At 37.8% G+C, this 20,376-nt stretch overlaps 1 protein-coding gene across 1 annotated transcript in view; it reads left to right on the plus strand.

Annotated features, from left to right (window-relative positions):
- Window positions 1-20,376, plus strand: part of DNAH3 (dynein axonemal heavy chain 3) — a 72,536-nt gene that overhangs the window by 4,898 nt on the left and 47,262 nt on the right. The window contains exons 2-15 of the mRNA XM_076350647.1: window positions 275-381; window positions 3,251-3,352; window positions 5,831-6,056; window positions 7,592-7,661; window positions 8,721-8,910; window positions 9,419-9,608; window positions 12,363-12,558; window positions 13,531-13,656; window positions 14,358-14,553; window positions 15,845-16,024; window positions 16,430-16,566; window positions 16,725-16,830; window positions 17,405-17,583; window positions 18,962-19,146. Of these exons, the coding sequence (XP_076206762.1) occupies window positions 349-381; window positions 3,251-3,352; window positions 5,831-6,056; window positions 7,592-7,661; window positions 8,721-8,910; window positions 9,419-9,608; window positions 12,363-12,558; window positions 13,531-13,656; window positions 14,358-14,553; window positions 15,845-16,024; window positions 16,430-16,566; window positions 16,725-16,830; window positions 17,405-17,583; window positions 18,962-19,146 (2,116 nt within the window). The 5' untranslated portion in view covers window positions 275-348. The remainder of the gene's footprint in view (window positions 1-274; window positions 382-3,250; window positions 3,353-5,830; window positions 6,057-7,591; window positions 7,662-8,720; window positions 8,911-9,418; window positions 9,609-12,362; window positions 12,559-13,530; window positions 13,657-14,357; window positions 14,554-15,844; window positions 16,025-16,429; window positions 16,567-16,724; window positions 16,831-17,404; window positions 17,584-18,961; window positions 19,147-20,376) is intronic.

Raw genomic sequence — 20,376 nt, forward strand, 5'->3', positions numbered from 1 at the left:
GGAAACTGGTTTTGGAGAAAGTGGAAACAGCAGGGTGGAAAAAGTCTTGCTTGAAAGATGTCTGGAGAGAGTTAGAAAGATTAAGGTGAAAAGTGAGCTTGAAGAGGAATGGAGAAAAAGAGAGTGTGTGGTTTGGAGGGGAAGCAAGCTTAGTGTTGTAAACAAGGAAGAAGGGAGCTGGGGACAGATTTTTCTTCTTCCTGTCAGTTGGGATAGGAGGCTGATTGTTTTGACACCTTGTGTAGTACCTGAAATGAGTCTCATTCTTTTCCAGTGCATGTAACGACAAGGATGCTTACATTGAGGGGGAGGACCAAAAACTTCTAAGCAAACAAGAAACAAAGCAAAATGAAGCCAACACAGAGCCCGAGGCTCCTGAGGGTAAGTTCTTTCTGCAGTGACTGTGAAAGATCAATAACTTTTTCAAAACTTAAGATGAAATTGGCCATTACTGGTGGCTAGTGGTTTGACATTGGAAGAACTCTTATTTGAAGACACTCCTTCTTGTTGAATATTCAAGAGAATAGCCAGATGTCTATATCTGGCTAGAGAGAGAGAGCCAGCATGGCTTCACCAAGGGCAAGTCCTGCCTGACTAACCTAGTGGCCTTCTATGATGGAGTGACTACATCAGTGGACCTGGGAAGGGCTACAGATGTCGTCTATCTGGACCTCTGTAAGGCCTTTGACACGGTCCCCCACAACATCCTTCTCTCTAAACTGGAGAGCTATGGATTTCATGGGTGGACTCTCCGGTGGGTGAGGAATTGGTTAGATGGTCGCATCCAGAGGGCAGTGGTCAATGGCTCAATGTCCAGATGGAGACTGGTGACGAGTGGCACCCCTCAGGGGTCCGTACTGGGACCAGTACTGTTTAGTATCTTCATCAATGACATAGACAGTGGGATCGAGTGCACCCTCAGTGAGTTTGCAGATGACACCAAGCTGAGTGGTGCGGTCGACATGCCAGAGGGACGGGATGCCATCCAGAGGGACCTGGACAAGCTTGAGAAGTGGGCCTGTGTGAACCTCATGAGGTTTAATAAGGTCAAGTGCAAGGTCCTGTACCTGGGTCGGGGCAACCCCCAGTATCAATACAGGCTGGGGGATGAAGGGATGGAGAGCAGCCCTGCCGAGAAGGACTCGGGGGTACTGGTGGATGAAAAGCTGGACATGAGCCAGCAATGTGCACTCGCAGCCCAGAAGGCCAATCGTATCCTGGGCTGCATCAAAAGAAGCGTGGCCAGCAGGTCGAGGGAGGGGATTCTGCCCCTCTGCTCTGCTCTGGTGAGACCCCACCTGCAGTACTGCGTCCAGCTCTGGAGCCCTCAGCATAAGAAAGACGCGGACCTGCTGGAGCGGGTCCAGAGGAGGGCCACAAAAATGATCAGGGGGATGGAACACCTCTCCTATGAAGAAAGGCTGAGAGAGTTGGGGTTGTTCAGCCTGGAGAAGAGAAGGCTTCGGGGAGACCTTATTGCAGCCTGTCAGTACTTCAAGGGGGCTTATAAAAAAGATGGCGGCAAACTTTTTAGCAGGGCCTGTTGCAACAGGACAAGGGGGAATGGCTTTAAACTAAAGGGGGGCAGATTTAGACTAGATCTAAGGAAGAAATTTTTTACGCTGAGGGTGGTGAAACACTGGCCCAGGTTGCCCAGAGAGGTGGTGGATGCCCCATCCCTGGAAACATTCCAGGTCAGGTTGGACGGGGCTCTGAGCAACCTGATGTAGTTGAAGCTGTCCCTGCCCACAGCAGGGGGGCTGGACTAGATGACCTTTAGAGGTCCCTTCCAACGCAAACCACTCTATGATTCTATGATTCTTTGGACCTAAGCCTTTATAATATACTTCTTATTAAGAATTCCTTTGCTCAAGTATTTAACTTTTTGAAAGGTTAGGTGGCATATAAATCAAGAGTTGCTTTAGAATGAACAATGGCTTTCTTAAAAACGCTTGTACCTTTAAGAATGAACAAATCTCCTAATAAACGGCATGGTTTATTCATTTTTAAAGTACCCTAAGGCCCAATCCTTTAGTCATTAATCAAGAACAATTCATGCTGTCTTTAGTGAAATATGCCTGGCAGTGATAATGTCTTGATTTCTGTGTGTCTGTGTGCAGGCACGCTGGGGAATACCAAGGAGGTAAATCAGATCAGTCCTTTCTCAAATTTTATTTCTAAATGGGCTCTACTTTGATATTGAGGAGGGCACAATTTTGTCTGCTGGAAAATTAGGTTCGGGCAGCCTAGTTTTCCGGTCATATATCAGAAAGCAATAACCACTTGCCAAAAATGTATTAAAAATTATGTAAAAAATGATTACACATTATTCAAACATAATTGTATTGGGTAATAACTTCCTCTTTCATGGTGATTTAATTCACTGGCGTTCAGATACCACATACTACTACCTCCTTTTTCTGATAGTGTCACTGTGTATTTTGGAATTTGGTCCTCATGAATCTCCTAAACAAATTTGATGTAGGGAGCTCGGAGCAGACTAGGGATGAGGTTTTGGCCTATACTAAGGAAAGTTGCCATCCAAAAAACATCTTAAAACACTGTAAGGCTAGATAATTCCGAGAAAATATCCCTAGAGAACTTTGTATGGAGTCCTGGAAGGCCACCTCAAAGTATTGTCACCTTGAGGAGGTGGAACATAGTCCTAAGACATATTAGGTATTCTGACATTTGTATTAAAACACTTTGCAGAGTCCTTGTGAGCAATCTGTTCTTCCAGTGGCATCCTGGCAATATAGCTTCTTCTGGAACTGGGTCATTATAGACATGAAAAAAATCTAGTGTTTTTTTTCTCCCCAGTGATGCCCTGCATTTCTGTTCTGCAGTTCACACAACTTGGACTGTTTCACTGTCAATTTGGCAGTCTGGTAGGCTTTAATATTTCAATATCCATTACAAACTCTGTACAATATGTGGAGTTTTTAGTATAACTAAAAATATTTTAAACAATTTTAATTGTTTTCAGTGATATAAAAATGTTGGGTTTTTTTAAAATCAGATATTTATTGGTGATTAGAAGCTTTATCAAATGACTACAAAGAACAGTGCAATCTGAAAACCTGTTTTGCTGCGGAACCCACTCCACAGAATGTCCGTTTCCTTAAAATTAGAAAAGTTGCAATACGTCATTTTCAATGAAAACTGAAAGTCTTTGTGCTTTCTGAATGAATCTTTTTCAAAACAGTGTATTTCATAAATGTCTTTAAAGTTGTTTTTCATTTCTCTCTAGTCACAAAACGATTCTGTGTATAACATGAGTCATGCAAAACGGTTACCGGAGTTACCGCCCCTACCTGCTTCTGCTTCAGCTGCACCTTCAGAATTGTATCAGGTATGTGCTCTCTCCCCTTGTGTCAGGGTATACATTAAATTACATGTGCTAGCATGATTTTAGGCATCATATGTTACCAGGCCTTAGGCAGATGAAGTAAAGATAGGAAAAACTATTTAAATTACTAAGTTGAAGTACTAAGCAGATTGTCAAGTACTTCATTAGAGCTGCTCTTATTTAGAAAAGTGTTGTTACAACTTCTGTTATGATTTGGGTATTAAACCTTGGCAGTTTAAATCTGTTCTTTACATTTCTAGTTAATTATTTGCTGTTACGTTTTGGATTAAATATTTTGAGTTTAAGTTTCTGGGGAAGGAAGCAAATAGTAAAAATATTTTTCTTCCAAAGAAATTGTGCTGCTTTTTTTTTTTCCACCCCTCCCCCCCAGTACTTTGTGGCACAGCACAAAGAAAAAAGTTGTACCGCTGTTCCAAAACCAGCTGAGAGTTTACAGGTGCAGCATTGATCAGAATGGATAGCTTGTACAGCTGCACAACTACAACCTATGCTGCATGACACAAAAATTACGTATGACAGCACTTAAGGGGAGGAAGAAGAGAGGGCTGGCTTTCCCCACCATCAGTGTTGCACACTTGCTCATTTGTGTCAGCACTTCAGTTCATCTAAGATGTTTTTCTTTAGAAAGATATTGTTTGTGAAGAAATTGAAGTAGTTTCTGGTTGAAAATGGGTTATTTTGGACTTTGTTTGAAAATAGGAAATTTTAAGTGAAACATATTCTAAAATAATGGTAAAAAAGTGAAAATTATTCAGTGAAGATTTACATAAAAATCTTCTATTTTCATCCAAAAATCAGTCGGACTTCTGGGGATATGTTAGGGGTTTATATAAGACATGGGAGCTGATTTAGCCAGTCCTGAAATGTTTGTGTTGCATAAGCAGTAGATTTTTGCCAGGTGACTTACTTTCTTCTTTTCCAGAAACAGCTGTTCCTCTCTGACCAACTTTTTGCCCAGGGGGTTCCCATGGGTATCACCATTAGCAAGGCACCTGTTCTGCACCCAGAAAGGTGTTCTACCTAGTGGGGAAGAAAGAATATAGTTTACAAAGCAGGCCTAATTAAAAGAGATGAGAATTCAGAGTTTATGCTGACTTCAGCAGTTCCTAAAGATACAGAGTGACTTTCTGGGGAAAATCTCCAAATCTCTGAATTAATTTTAATTCTTGTATCAGTTTGTCCCCCAAAACTGTAATTCAGAGACCTACCCACCTGTCTAGTGTGTGCAGTGGAAGAAACCGAACTGAAAAGGTTCTATGAACTTTCAGAAGCTAATTTAAGGAATATGATTGCAGCAGTAGTGTGAATGCCATTTTCTTTGCTGATAAGATTAGCCCTGTCAGTCAGAAGAAAAATGCAAGGCAGATGTAATAATCTTGCCTTAGCCTGTATTTCAGATTGACAGACTGTATTGTTGTTCTCACTAAAGCTCATGACAGACTAAAATTCATAGCTGCATCTATAGGTTGAATGAAAAGAAGCTGGTTTATGCTTTAGTATGCTGTTCTCTCAGAGGTCATAAAATGCTGAGAAGACGAGCTTAACTGCAGCTCCTAAGGGAAAGGCAAGAGAAACAAGGGAACCAAAGATGGGGTGTCATTAATGTATTTAGAAGCTTTTTTAAAGAATTATCTAAAACTGATGATGGTAATGCTGCATTGTAAAGAGGAAGAAGTGGGTAATGGGGATATGGTTGTGTTACTCCAATGAAGTAAAAAATTAACAAGATGTAATACAGAAACAAGCTAAATATGAATTTAGGCTAAGAGCTTTAGGAACCATGGTATGAAGTACATTCATGATTCTGTCTTACGTACGTTTTCTCTCTGAGGGTATCTTGATAAGAAACATACTTCTCAATCCCACGTCCCTTATGCCTGTGAGCTATCTCATTAAAGTTTAGACCTCAGGCCTGATGACAAGCCAATCAATAGATACCAAGTTACCTGAGAAAACATGGAATGAACAGACAGAAGAAATCTATTACAAATCCTGTATTGATGTGGGAGAGAGAGAAAGTTGAGAGCTGAATTTGTTAACTTGTATTGTTGTTCAACTATTACAAGGATTGAGTGTTAAAAGTAGACAGGTCATTAACAAAGACTTGAGGAATAAGAATTTTCTAAATTTAAGCAAATGTAAGGAGAAGAAGAAAAGCAAGATGGAGATGTGGGGGAGTAGAGAGTAGTAGATAATGTACTAATGCCTTCTCTTATTTATAAAAAAGACCTTGATTATGCAAAAAAATGCATGAGTACTCCTACTGAAGCATTATGTAAAATTACTCTTATACATGTGTGGAACATCAGGATCTAAAAATAGATTGGTGGTCAAATGACTCTAAGTCAGACATACGTATTTGCTCTTTATACTGATTGATCTTTAACCCTATTCTAGATCTAAGACGACTCTTTAAATTACTGCGATGTGTAAAACTATTGCTTTTTTTTCCAATTTCAGCTTGTCCTTAAGAGCAGCTGTTACCCTCCTTTGATGCAACAAGCATCGTGGACTTTGGCAGCTCCATTCAAAGAACAGAGTTACTACCGAAGCCCAAGTGACTCCATAGCTAATAACTATACGCTTACTGCACGGGATTTAAAATTGAAAAATGTGCACAGATTAAAGTCCTCTTCAATGACAGGGACATCACTGGCCTCAGCAGAGCAGAGAACAGCCTCACCGCGTATCCGTATTTGAATGTGTTTATAAGTCTAGCCTTGCTTGTTCTATACATTTTTATCTCTAATTGCTTATCTGTTAAGGCATCATCCATGGAAAAATCACTTATCCCTAATAAACGCTTACAAGCTTATCACCTCAGGGTCAATATACACAAATTTCCAAAAGCATGCATAACTTTAATAAAGGTAAGGCCAGTTTCTGATTATGTAGTTAGGTTCATCCCTCCAAATAATCACATGCAATTATTTGGAGGGAATTGTTTGCAAAGCACAAAATGAACAAAATACAAGTTAGCTCTTACTATTGCTAGAAGTAAAAGTTAGTACCAACAGGAAAACAAACAAATTCAGTGTGCACCCCTGTTGTGCTCATATTCATGAGTGTTGCACAGCAAAACAAGATGGGGGACAGGCATTAAAATGTTTAATTGAGGATCGAATCCAAGAAATGTTGCTTAATACACTGTTTACGTCTAAACCATGTAATTGAAGTATTTGTTAGTAAACTGTGCATACTTATGTAAATCCTACAATATGAGATATTATATGCTGTTGATTCAAAATGACATTGTGATATAAAGCAAATAAGGTTAAGAGTTGTAATACTATTGCTATTTAAGTTTACCAATATGTATATATCAAATATTTTACGAAAACAAGTCGTTTAGGCTTTAAGTATCTTACCAGTTGCAGGTGTCAAATTAACTCCATTACTTAGTCTGAAAATTCCAAAGTAAGTTATTAATGAGCTTTATTTCCTAATTATCTAGTTAAATGTCCTCTGTATCAAGGGTAAGACATTCATAAACCATAGTTTTCTACATACTGTCAGTCTGTCTGTGAATATACTCATCCTGCATTGTTCCTTTGCTTCCTTGAAGTGTTAGAAATTGTTTCGTTTTCTTGGGATAGATAAGACATAATAGCTTCAATATCTACTTAGTCCCCTTCTATGCTGTTTAAGAAGGGTTTGGTTTTGTTCATTGGGTCTCTTTAACAGTTTCTTTATCATACACCTGATTCTTCTACTCCGTGTACTTCTCCAGTACGTGGGTGGGATGTGGGAAGCAGGTCACGGTACTTTTCTTGGTGAAAAAGCATGATGTATTAATTTTGTTAAGACCTGTTTATTTGTACTCTGAAAAGCACGTGGTAATAGTTTGTACTTCTCAGATTTTTTGTGTGCAGTATATTTGGTGGAACTATACATCTATAGAAGTGCTTTTATATTCAAAATAGAAAGTCCCAGTGCAGAAAATATGGTTTGTGCAGGGAGGTAAGTAAGCACTGAAGTCTTAAGCATGAGCTGAATGCTTTCCTGAAGCTAGTTTATAGTTCCAGAATCAGCAAGATTATTTAACACAATTTTAATGTCTTGCTAAATGCTAAGTCAAAACTAAAGGCTTTTTTGTGACATTGTAGTTTTCTGTTATTTCATTAGCTGATGAATTGACTTAGCTCTGTTTTTCACCAATCTGAACTAATATCTTACTTGAAAAATATTCCTGTATGTGATTTTCTTAACTGGTGCTTAAAGCTTCAAAAGAATTTGATCCTTCTAGGAAAAAGCTCAAACGTACGCAGAGAAGTCAGTGGAATTCTGATAGGTAATGTACTGTAATGTTGTAAAGATACAGATTATTACAATCAGTCTAGATATCTGAGTTGATATTTAATATTTCTTTTTATGTTAAATGTTAAGTCTCTACAAAAAAAATGTATGTGCATCAAGACTGAAATTCCATGGTGTGCTAAGCGAGCACCTTTAACTGCTTCTTTGTGGCAGGACGAATTTCAGTCTTAGGCATACTAAACAAAAGGTCTTCCTTTCACGATTACTGACTTGAGAACCCAGAGTTTAGTTAATAGAGATGTAGATTGTAGAAATGAAGCCTCTCAGTTTTGCTGTGAGCGTTTAAGTGCTCTGTAATGCTCCTAGAGTTGTGTCAAATTGGGTGCTCTGCTGTAGTGAATATTTCTTTTTATCTTCTTCGTGCTTGTGTTCTTCATCTGTAAAACAAGGAAATAGTCCTCTGTGGAAGTGCTATGACAGTAACTTTCCTGCTCCTTGTTAAGATAACATGGTGATGAGTACCATAAAAAAGACAAAAGGGGTATTTAAATTCTCTTCAACTAAGGACTTGATAATGTGAAGTAAATCAAGTATGGAGTGATAGCTTGTTGGCTGACTATTGTTCATCGTGAGCAGTGCGGACAAAGGCCCTACAGAAACCAGCATATAATCATGAAAGTTAAGTCTGTACTGTAACTTTTATGCAAATAAGCCGATTTGAATTTTTGGCTCAGATTGTTAAGATTTTGGTGAGATAATCACCTGAAAATAGGTGGAGATCTCGGGTGACCTAAATAATAGTGCTAGTAGGTCTGGCTCTGATAGAATTGCTTATACTATACTGCCTGTCTGAGTGATACTGTGCAGTTGTAAGGTTTACATGATTGTATTCTTTCTGTTAAAGTAGTATGCTATGTTATACAATTTTACTGAGGTTTTTTTAAATGAGTAATTAAAATACTTCATAGGTCATACTTGTCCTCAGTGCAGTGTAAGTGGTTTATATAATGCTTGTCATTTGTCCATATTGATTTAAGAATCCATTACTGCTTCTTTATTCACTAAACTTGTTGGGTTTTTTTTTTTTCTTCAGAAGTACACCAACTTTGTTAAACAGTTTGGATTCCATTTCACTGTGTGTACCTGCTCATATGCCAGAATTACACGTCATACGTTATACAGACAACCAACCATTGACCCCAGAAGAACAATTTGTTGTCATGCACTTACATGAGAAGGAGATAAGTAAGCGAGAAAAGCCACCTTCAAGAAATGATATAGAGGTATTTATATCATTTCTTTTTAAGATAAAAGTAGCAGCAGTAATTATCTGCAGTACACATCTGTAAACTGTTTACTTAAAAGTAGTCAAGAAAAGAAGGCAGTACATGAGGTTTAGAAGATGTAAATACTCAATATAGCAAACTGCTGTTAAATATTGTTATCTCCTTCCCCATTTGTTTATCTTTCGAGCTACTCAGTCTGATTTTTGTTCTAACGGGTTTGCAAGTAGAAGTATTTTCCCAAATTCTTAACCTCTCACATTGTTGGCTAGTACTTCAGAGATCAGTAATTTAATATGCTGCAGTCAGTTCTATTGGTATATATGCTTAAATGTCAGGCATTGGCAGTGCTTTAAAAAGAACGAAGAGATAGCCAAAATCCATTATAGTCAAACACTTTTCAATTGCAGAAGAGGTTCAAGTGATAGAAAACTAAAACTATTTTGTAGTAATTCATTATCTGTCAGAAAATTCATGCAATAAGCATAATATTTTTAACATTTTTTAGCGGTACTGTTACTACATATATAATGGAGTGCAGGAAGACATGCTGGCACCTCAGGATAAGGAAGTGATGAACGTAATTTTAAAGCATATTCCAACTCACATTCTTGCTAACCCAGACCTGGAGAATTTACTTGCAAGTTTAAAAGAAGAGATTAAGGCAGACTATCATATCAGCCTCATGAAAGCCATTGGTAAGACTCAAAATCTCTTGGCAATTCAGAGTATGTAGACATTTATTGCACTTCGAAAGCAAGTCTGCATTCTATTCTTAGCACCTATGGAGAATTCCTTTGGGGTCAGTAGAACTGCAATAGGTATCTGAGAGAATATGATCTGTGATCATGCTACATAACATTCCAGTTTCAACAAATACCTATTTACTAAACCCTACATCCCATCGCTTAAATATAGTCATTTCCAGGTTCAGTAGCTCTGGGTACATAGTATAATTTTGTCCATACTTATACAGTTTCCCATTCCTAATTCAAATCCAAATCACATTCAAAATGCATAATTCTGCATCATCTCATCAGATGTTGTCATGGTTTAACTTCAGCCAGCAACTGAGCACCACACAGCTGCTCGCTAACCCTCCCCCCCCACTGTGGGATGGGGAGAGAATCAGAAGAGCAAAAGCAAGAAAACTCATGGGTTGAGATAAGAACAGTTTAATACTTGAAATAATAGAATAATAATAATAAATTGTAATGGAAAGTAAAACAACAAGAGAGGAAAAAAAACCAGGGAAAGGAGGAAAAAAAAAAAAATGATGCAACTGCTCACCACCCGCTGACCTACGCCCAGTCAGTCCCCAAGCAGCAATCGCTGCCCCCTGGCCAACTCTCGCCCTGTCACCTTGTTGTCAGATCCAGAGACCTTCTGTTCCCCTTGAGGGTACTCAATAATGTTGAACAGGGCTCAGTAGGCGTGGGCCAGGCCCCAGCACGTTGCAGTGATCTGTGTCTCTCTGGAGTTGCCAGAGTGGGTTGATCAAATGATGGTGGACAAGGAGTAATCATCTTAATTTGTAGCAAAAGAAATTAGATAAATTAGAAAGACATTGTGACTATAAAGATCGTGAAGCACTGCAGCAGATTATTCATTGATGAATGTGCTTTGATTCATTGATGAATGATGCTTTGAAATGCGTGATAGACCAGTATCTGTCAACAGCAGCCTAAGTATATTTGATCCTGATGGGGGAGAGGGTAAACTAGGCTATTTTAACAGATACTTCCCAGACTAACTTTTTTGTTATTCTGCAGTAAGTCAGTGATATCCATTAACAGCCGAAATCATCTATCTCGTAACTCCAGTGAAGTCAGATGTTATACGGGAATCATGTCACAAGTTCAAAGAATTTCATTTAAGACATTACAGGTGTCATAGTTTAACCCCAGTTGGCAACCAAGCACCACACAGCCCCTCACCCACCCTCCCCCTGCCCCAGTGGCATGGGGGAGAGAATCAGAAGAGCAAAAGTAAGAATCGTGGGTTGAGATAAGAACAGTTTAATAATTGGAATAAAATAATAATAATAATAAAAATGTAATGAAAAGGAAAACAAGAGAGAGAAAGAGAGGAACAAAACCCAGGAAAGACAAGTGATGCAACTGCTCACCATCCACTGACTGATGCCCAGGCAGTTCGCCAGCAGCAGTCACCACCCCCCCAGCCAACTCCCCCCAGTTTATGTACTGAGCATGACGTCACGTGGTATGGAATAGCCCTTTGGCCAGTTGGGGTCAGCTGTCCTGGCTGTGCCTCCTCCCAGCTTCTTGTGCACCTCCAGCCTTCTCAGTCGGTGGAGCATGGGAAGCTGAAAAGTCCTTGACTAGTGTAAGCACTGCTTAGCAACAACTAAAACATCGGTGTGTTATCAACATTATTCTCACCCTAAATCCAAAACACAGCACTGTACCAGCTACTAGGAAGAAAATTGACTCTATCCCAGCCGAAACCAGGACAACAGGATTAAGGAAAATTAGATGATACATTAATGTGCATGATTATAGTGCTCATGTTCAACAAATAGAAGCTCATCATATATAAATGAATACAAAAGAATGTCATAATCCTTGAAATTCGGTAATGCCCATCTGAAAGTGAATGTGAAAGAGACACTTCTGTAGAACATGAGATTTTTTAATTTGCTTTCCAGTAGTCTTACAGTTTTCTTGGGTTTTCCACATGTGAAATAATCCCTTTCGATTATCTTAAATATGTTGACCAGTAAGTAGGTGTGGCCTCTCATTCATGACAGCATTAAAAGGAGAGATTGAACAGTTTTCACTTTGCCTTCTATAGTCTCTCATATCTAAGTACCCTTTAATTTGCCTTTTATCAATGTCACAATTCTAGTGTTTGCAGTCCCTTTTTGTGGTGATGCTAATGCCAAGAAGGGGTAGTGAGTCTGCTTCCCAGCTTTTGTTAATCTTGTATGTAATGGGCCATTGGTCAGAACTGGTAGCACATGAGTTTTGGCATTTAGCAGATCACAGATCAGTCCTTTGAATGTCATATCCTTCCTAGATGCAACAGATGATTCATAAGATTTCTGTGTTTCACAAACATGTAAGAAGCCTCCTAAAAATCATCCTTGAAAGGAAGATATTTCCACCCCTGATTTATGGACGAGGAATTGAAGCACGAAATAAAAGTGCTTCAACTGGAAAGAAAGAACGAAAAGCCATTTCTTCTGCCTCCCATTTTTAGAACCAGGACCAATTCTTGTTTTCTTTTTCTGAAATAATTTTATAGTCAAATTGGTAATTTGATTATTGTGCTGTATTTCATACTAAAAGCACGCAAGTAACTATATGACGGTGTATAAGTTTTAAATGTGCAGAATTCTATGACTTCCTGAACTATGGAGATACTGTGTTTTCATATGTAGGTTTTGACCATACATGCAGTCTCACCATGATATATATGATTTGTCCTAGTTGATTACATCTTGATGGATCCAGCTGAGAGAGAGAGACTGTTTATTGGAAGTACCCCACGGCCTTTTCCCCAGAGAGTTGTTCGTGCACCAGTCCCATGGCACAGCTCTTATGAAGAAGTGAAAAGCTGGAATGAAAGGAATCTATTCACAGTGAATCCATTGATGCCCACTTTGCAACAGCTCTGGCTTTCTCAGTAAGATGTCTTGTTCATAGGATCTTAATTAAATGGAGAATGTTTTTATTTTATGGCTTGGTTAGAGAGTGTATCTGCTGACTTCTCTACATATGCTATGGAGATCCTGGGGGAGCCAGTAGAGAGAAAGTGGCAAAATCTGTTCTGTTTTCTAAAGAAATTTTTTTTCTGAGCCTGTAAGAATTTCAACATAAAACGATTGTTTCCTGCAGACTCTGAATGCAAGCATGAGCATGTTTTACATGTCCACAGTGAAGAATGGATAACTTTGTGCTATGAAATGATCATCCCCTTTGTTAAAAGATGTTATCCCTAAATTAAGATTCAGTGTTCAAGTAAATAGTGATTTGGAATTCTCATCTTGATTCCTGAAATTAACAAAATTAACTCTTAAAATTGAGTCTCTTTCAAACGTCTGTAGTTGGAAGTTGTTCTGGGGACTCTTGAAAATTGAGGTATGTTTTCTTAAGTTAAATATGGTAGTTAGTAATCATGAGAACTGTTTTTGCATTTAAGTAACATTTGCAGGAATTTAAGCTCTTGTATGTTACAGACTGTGATACACGCCATGCTGATGAAATTTTATTTTTTTCTCCCCAGGGTAGCCAGGGTAGGTACTTATTACTATTAATACAGAATAGAAGCAGTAGGTGTCATTCTGTATGTTCTTTAATGCCTGGATACACTAATAAATCTAGGAACAGGACAAGAAATTATTCTGACCATTTTAGCAAAAAATTAACACAATTTTAAATACAAGTGCAAAATGAAACTTGTTTTTTATGTTTGCCAATAGCAAAAAAAAAAAAACCATTAGAAACGCACTTGTTGGACAGCTTAACAATGAAGTGATATGCATCAATGAAGTTATATGATTAATGTTTATAAATACAGATCTTCCTGACTATATTTCATGGTTTTTTTTTTAAACAGAATTCCATAAAACATCTACTATTTGTTTTACTTCCATAGGTATAGTCATCTAAGGTTTGTTCGCACTGAAGAAATGCTTTGTAGAGACCTGCCACTGTTGCCTACTGAATTTGAGGAAGTCATTCGAAGTCACTGTGTGGAAGCTCACAATATTCTTCAGAACAAGTCAGTGCCAACTGTAGTAACAGTAGATAGATTATCTTCATTTACATGAAGCTCCCTTTTTAAAACAGATCTTAGACTGAGATGACACTAGTCCCAACCACAGGGCTGCCAAAACAAAGGGGAAAATAACGGAGAGGGATAAACATCTGGATGCTGAAAGAGCTATTGAAACTGCAAGAGTGCTTGTACAAGAGCAAATGGGAATAAACTGACTATGAATGAGTGTAGACTGGAAATTAGAAGGTTTCTAACCATGAGAGGAGTGGAATCTAAATCTATAAAAATGGTGACAGAAAACCTAACTTTTTTAATTACGGAAATTGATCAGTTTAAGAAAGACATTATATGAGGTAATAGCCCATGATATTAGGTGACTGCATTCTGCCACCTGAGATCCCTTCCAGGCTTAAGTTTCCCATTTAATGCTAATAATTTAATATTGTCACTAGTATTTTGTCTATTAATACTAATTTAAACTAATAGTAGGGGCCCATTATAAAGAGAATCCTTAGCTTAAAAACTCAGGTTTCCTCTAAGTCCTGGTAGGTACAGTTTTGTTTGACATTTAGTTAACAATTCTCTGCTAGCCCTTTGAATTTTGCTCATTCTTTGGGTAACTTCTGAGCTTAGATTTCATTGCAAGGAGCAAAGTAAGACTAATAAGCTTTCAAAAACTTTGTCTCCATATTATTTCATTGTAGGTGGATCCCAACTTGTGCATCCATTTTCCTTGATCAAAAAAGGAAATGGCTTCATTTGGCTCCTGAAAATGACTGTGATTCCTCTCAGCAAGTTGAAAGCTATTTTCATTCAGTGGCAACTCTAATGTCATTACAATTACGTGAGATGGTTGTTAACTCCTTAGAAGATCTTCTTGCGTTTTTTATGATCCACAAGGTATATGCTGTGAAGTATATCTGTAGTTTTCAGTGTTACACAGAGAAAATAATTCATATAGCCATAAAATGTAATGCTCTTTGAAGGCTAAAATATCCCAGATAGCTCCTGCCTCCATAAGAAATGGCTGGATCGTTCCAACAGTTGTGCATACTCAGTGGAATTTTCTTTGCATGGTCAAGAACTGCTCACTTGAATAATCATTTTGCAGGCCTAGGGCTTACAACTAGCAGTTTATAGGAGTTTTCAACTCTGTCTTGAGACTTGACTATGCTTGCTTTTTTTTTTTTTTAATTTTTTGTTTTATTTTCCTTGGTCTTAACCAGGCAAAACACTTAAACGTGTTTTTCTGAAAGCAAGTGAATAATCCCCTTTGAAGTCAAAAGTGTGCGTAGTCATACATGTAATCCTTTGCAGAGGTAATTTATGTATGCGGTGTCCCTGTCTATACCAAGTGAGTGCCCTGCATTATTTCACATAATGCACATAATTATGATAAACATTACCATGACAGCTTTTACCACTGTTGTGGCTACGATAAAGTTGCCTCTTAGTGGAAATGAATTCTTTAAATAGCAGATCACCCAGGATCTACCATGATAAGACAAAACGAAACATATTTAAACAGAATAAATGTGTCAGATTAAATACCGCATTGCAGCCAGAGGATCACACTTAATACAATATGCTGCCAAACTTATGCCAAGCCTTGCATCTGGGTGATGATAGAGTTCCTGACGGTTGGGGTTTTTTTCCGTTTGTTTTGTCTTGTCAGCTGATTTGGTTTTGCGTTTTGGTTGTGGGTTTTGTTTTTTTTTTTTAAATCATTATAGCATTTACATTACGAATCTAGTAATGGATTAGGACTCCATTACTGTAAAGGCAATTTGGGGGTAGGGCAGATCTTACTAACCATACAAGGCAATTAAAAAAACAGGATCTTGTATTTGATTCTAGATTTTACTTCTGATAGGCACTATGTATATATATATATTTTTTTTAAAGCTTCTGTTCTGTACGGTAATTAGTGCTTTACTACTGTTACTTAAGGGAAAATCAAGGCAATTAGGCTTAAATCCAGTTTCCTAATTCCAACTTCTATAGATTCATTTAGGAGTTGGCACCTTAAAATCTTGTGTACTGGGGCATCAGTGTTTTGAATAAAAATCAGGGACGAAGATCCCATTGGTGCTGTGTAGTTAAGAGACTTGGGGGAGTTTGAGTCTTTTAAAAATTATTATAGTTATAGCTGATTTCTTTGGCATGTACAATTTTCATTCTTTTCCCTAAGGATGGAAGTGATTTTACAGAACCGTATCAAGAAATGCAGTTCTTTGTACCTCAGATACTAACAGTCAAACTCAGTGTGGAAGAACCCAGGATTGTCTTTGAGCCACCTTTGAAAGAATGTTGGGATTTAATCAGTCATTGCTTCAGGGAGATCCTGCAAAGCGCTGAGGAACTTCCAAAGGTACTGGATAAGTTATAGCTGCATACAAAATACAATATGAATAAAAACTGTCTATGATATAAGAAGTTATCAATCTTCTTGGCAGAGGCAGAAAGCTGACAAATAGAAGATAAAGATGAGGGTCGTGTATCATGAACTGTGTGAACTTTTGTGATTATAGAAGATAGCATAGGAATTACTGTTTTGCAGATTCAAGTTATATTAAAGCCCTGGTTTGATTTTCATATAGTTTTTGCAAGCAAACTATGTGTGTAACCAAGTGTTAATTATGAATCAGAGCCTTTCCACATTGCAGTGTTTTTACCAAATAATACATTTTTTTGAAGTAGTGGGTGAATGGGTAATAGAATACCTTATTTACTCTATTGTATGTGTTATTACAGTATTTGCAATGGTTCCCTTTAGGTAGAAAGATTTCTATTTCCAGAATTAAGAAGAGATGATCTCACTCTCAGTACAGTCAAACCAGATGAATCATTGTTTTCAGAGTATGTGAACAAACTTGAAAAGATCTTTGAGAGCAACATACTTGGTCCACAGAAGTAAGTTTTGGCTATTAACTCCGTTGCCCATCCAAACCCTCAGATTCATAACACTATCCATTTGACTCAAACAAACAGTTTGAGTTGATTTGTTTCTTATTATAGAGAATCTTTACATTGGAATCTTATGTTTGTTTTTGTGATCTTCTGTGCTTAAGGTATTTAAACGTGTACAGGAAATACAGCAATCTTTTGAACAACAAGGCACAGCAAGATGTCACAGATTTCTTGAAAGAAGGTCATTCTTTAGAAGCTTTAACAGAGGTAATATGTAACTGACAACTGCTGATGTTCATACATCACACTTGACTTCCTAATATATTGCCTAAAGAACTCCCATTCAAATTACTTGTTTTATCCTTGGGAATGCTAGGGAAGCCACCTCAATTTACATGGCCTCTTACTGTAGCGCTGCTGTGCAAATGTAGAAGGAGGTTTCTTTATGGCCTCCTTCTATGGGTTTTGTTGGGTCTTAGTAGAAGTCCAGTGGAAGGCTGCCCAGAGTATTTGGTGAATCTGCATCTTGCTGGTCTTTTAACTGTCTTGTTCTTAGTCAGCCCTGTCTAATTTTCTCTCTGCATTCCTGAATTGGCCTCTGGCTAAATACTTCTTTAGGCAACTTGTGGTGTTCCTTAATATGGCATATTACTGTGCAAAGCTTTCAGCCCTGGAATCTGTGGATAGGAGCTGAGCTCTGGAAAGACAAAAAATCATTGTTCCTTCTTCTATTTGGAATATATTATCCATTTGCTGGATGGGAACTAATTAGCTGTTGTTTAGCATTTTTCATCTATAAACTTTAAGGAAAAATAACGTATGTATTCTTTTCCATTTGTAGAAGATTGACAGCTTAACAAAACTGAAAAGAGAGATTGCTTCCATGCATGTCACTGTCCCTCTGGCCATGTTCTGTCTGGATGCTTTACAGCTGAATGAGGAACTCTGCAATCGGACCCAAAATCTTAAAGATAGATTGATTGAATTTGAAGTGATGGAAAACAGAGAGTTAAATAAAAGGTACATGTTGTTAGCATGCGTGGTTCTTGCTGTCTGCGTGGACTGATGCTGTATATCTGTGGATGAGAATTTTATTCATCTGCTGGGTTTTCCAGTGCTGACCAGACATGTGCAAGGACACCAAAGTGGGTAGTTAAAATTAACAGGAACAGAAGTACTTGTAAATAAATAGCTACCTTAGTCTGTATAGGGTGTACATAGAGATTAGACTGGAAATACGCCATTATTCTTCCCTTCTTTACTGACCTTCTAGGATTTGGGTTGAGGTTCTTGCTTTCCCTGCTGGTGTCCGGCTAAAGCAACGTGAAGAATGTACAACGCAGCTCTGCATTTGTCTTGTCCCTGACTTTTTTTTTCTTTTTTTTCTTTCTTTTTTCCCTAGGGAAGTAATGGTCCTGATTTCATAACTTGGCAAGTTTAAAGGAAAAAAAAAAGAAAAAAAGAAAAAGGACCTTGAAAATATAATTTGACTCCAACGTAATGGGATAATCCTGGTTCTATGAATTAAAAACACCCCCACCCCACCCCCCGCAAACACCAAAAATCCCCACAACAACAAAAAAACCCCACCCTGGCAATTAAAGAATACTTCCACAGTGCATGGAGAGAGACAATCCAAAAATAAATTATTCAACCCGCTTATCTAAAAAGCATCTCCAGGTGGAGATGAACCACAGTCTAGAGGGGCCTCTCTGCCTCCACTTAGTGTGGAGGGGATCTAGACCATGAGCTTATGCTGAACACCTAGCATTTGGAAGGCCTGAGCTGGTTTAAATGAACATATCCTTTGTGTGTGTTGCTCTTTGCATACCTGCTGTCTGTATAGCTATCTGCAGTACTGAACTGGAATCTGGAACAAGAAAATGTATCACTGGGAAGAAGGAAAATAACAGGATTTTTTCCTTTCTGTATTTTCTGTTCCCACATACAATATAAAATAAATTTGATTGTTTAATAATTTTTCTCTTTATAACTTTGTTTCATACCATGCACTCGATTTTATTTTTGTGGGGTGATTAAGTGGGCCCTTGCTTACTGCATTCAAACATTTCTTTCTGTAGCAGATTGGGTCTTGAAAAGGAAACGCTAAACCTATAGGAAGGAAACTGTTAATGTGCTGTTAATTGTAACTTGGAACCAATTTAGCAATCATTCTATTACATATCAATTCTTGTAAGCGTAGTAGGACAATAGAACTGATCGTACAGAGTAAAATGGCATCCTTAATAAATGCCTATTTGCTGTGTGTATTCAGTCTGAGTACTTAATTTATGAAGAAATTTAATATTCTTGTTTAAAAGACAAACTTCATTAACAAGGTCTTGCATCTCTCTTCACTTACGATCCCAGTGATATGTCTGTTTTCTTCTTGTTGTAGAATTTGCAATGAATATAACTTAATTGCAAAGAGAATAAGTGAGGTGCCTCTGAACACTGAAGAGCTAGTGGAATTTGATGCACACTTAAAGAAATTCAGTGAAGTTACTGTTTTAAAACTGAGACAAGAGGTCGCTGAAGCAGCGCACAGACTGGAATTCCTCATGGGCTATGCTGATCTTTCTTGTATGTCTCAATTACAGAATATAGAAGTCTCCATATGAAAATACTTACATATAGGTATTGGGCTCTGCATGGATAAATGTTGCATCTTCTAGAATGCTAATGGAAAGCTCCAAAAGAGACAGAAAAGAAATAAACAGAATTTAGTAGAGGCCAAAATGTACCAATGCAGGAAGGAATGGTTGGAGAAATGGCATACAGCACAGACAGTGCTTTTTTTCTGTGTTTTAGAGAAGGTCTTAGGTGTTATCAGATTGATGTCATGTAATCTGGCCAAATGGTGTTACACCTCTATGTTATTCAATAAAAAGTCTTCGGTGAAAAAACATCTAAAAAGCAATGTCTTGAATGCTCTATGACAGCTTTTGGAAAGTGTGAGAACTTGCATCTCTGCAGTTTAGTATTAGATCAGTGGAGGCTTTTTGTCATTTTGCTGTTCTTAGTTAATATAAAGGCTGTTCTCCAAGATGGAAGAAACATCTGTAGAAGTTGCTTTTAGTTTGCCCTTCTATTCAAAGCAAAAATGTGTCATTCACAGATTGCTGTATTATTTTGCCGTACATAAAAACGAAGAGCAGTTATATAAATGCATACCCATTTTAGTGGCAGGATGATCCTTTCTCCTTAAGCAGAATATACTCTCCGATCAGACAGCGATAGAAATAACTAGGATATGTCATGTTTATTAGAATTCATTTCTGATAAAAATTAGGATGCCTATGGAAGCCAGGACATTTTTGTGTTACATTTTGGACTGGAGTGTTTGTATGCACAGTATTTCATAATTACATATTCTTTGTAGCTGGGTTTATAAGCATGTGTCTTGCAGTTAGTCATAATGAGCTAAGTGCACTGAACAAATAGATAAATATGAAGATGGAGATGTCTGCTCATGGTAGTTATGCTCTAGCTTTTGTGAATAATTCAGCATTTATACATTGTGGACTAAAAATGATTTAAACTTTACTTTTATCCACCTTATGTAGGTATATTATATATATATTTAGTTAGGAGTGGTCTGTCTCTGTGTATAGTTGAGTGGAATTGATATTCTGGAATAGCTGTTCTTACCAACTTTCTCTGCCTAGCTAAGGTCTTATTCAGACAATTTCACATTCTTAACTTGATTTTGGTTTTGCTATCAATCTAACTTGTTTTAGGGAACAGTTCTCTTTGCAGCAAAGATAATTCATCCAGCAGCTTGAAATATGTAGCTTCTTAGACAGCTTATTA

The sequence above is a fragment of the Aptenodytes patagonicus genome, chromosome 13 (assembly GCF_965638725.1).
Source record: "Aptenodytes patagonicus chromosome 13, bAptPat1.pri.cur, whole genome shotgun sequence".
In the NCBI taxonomy this organism is placed as follows: domain Eukaryota; kingdom Metazoa; phylum Chordata; class Aves; order Sphenisciformes; family Spheniscidae; genus Aptenodytes; species Aptenodytes patagonicus.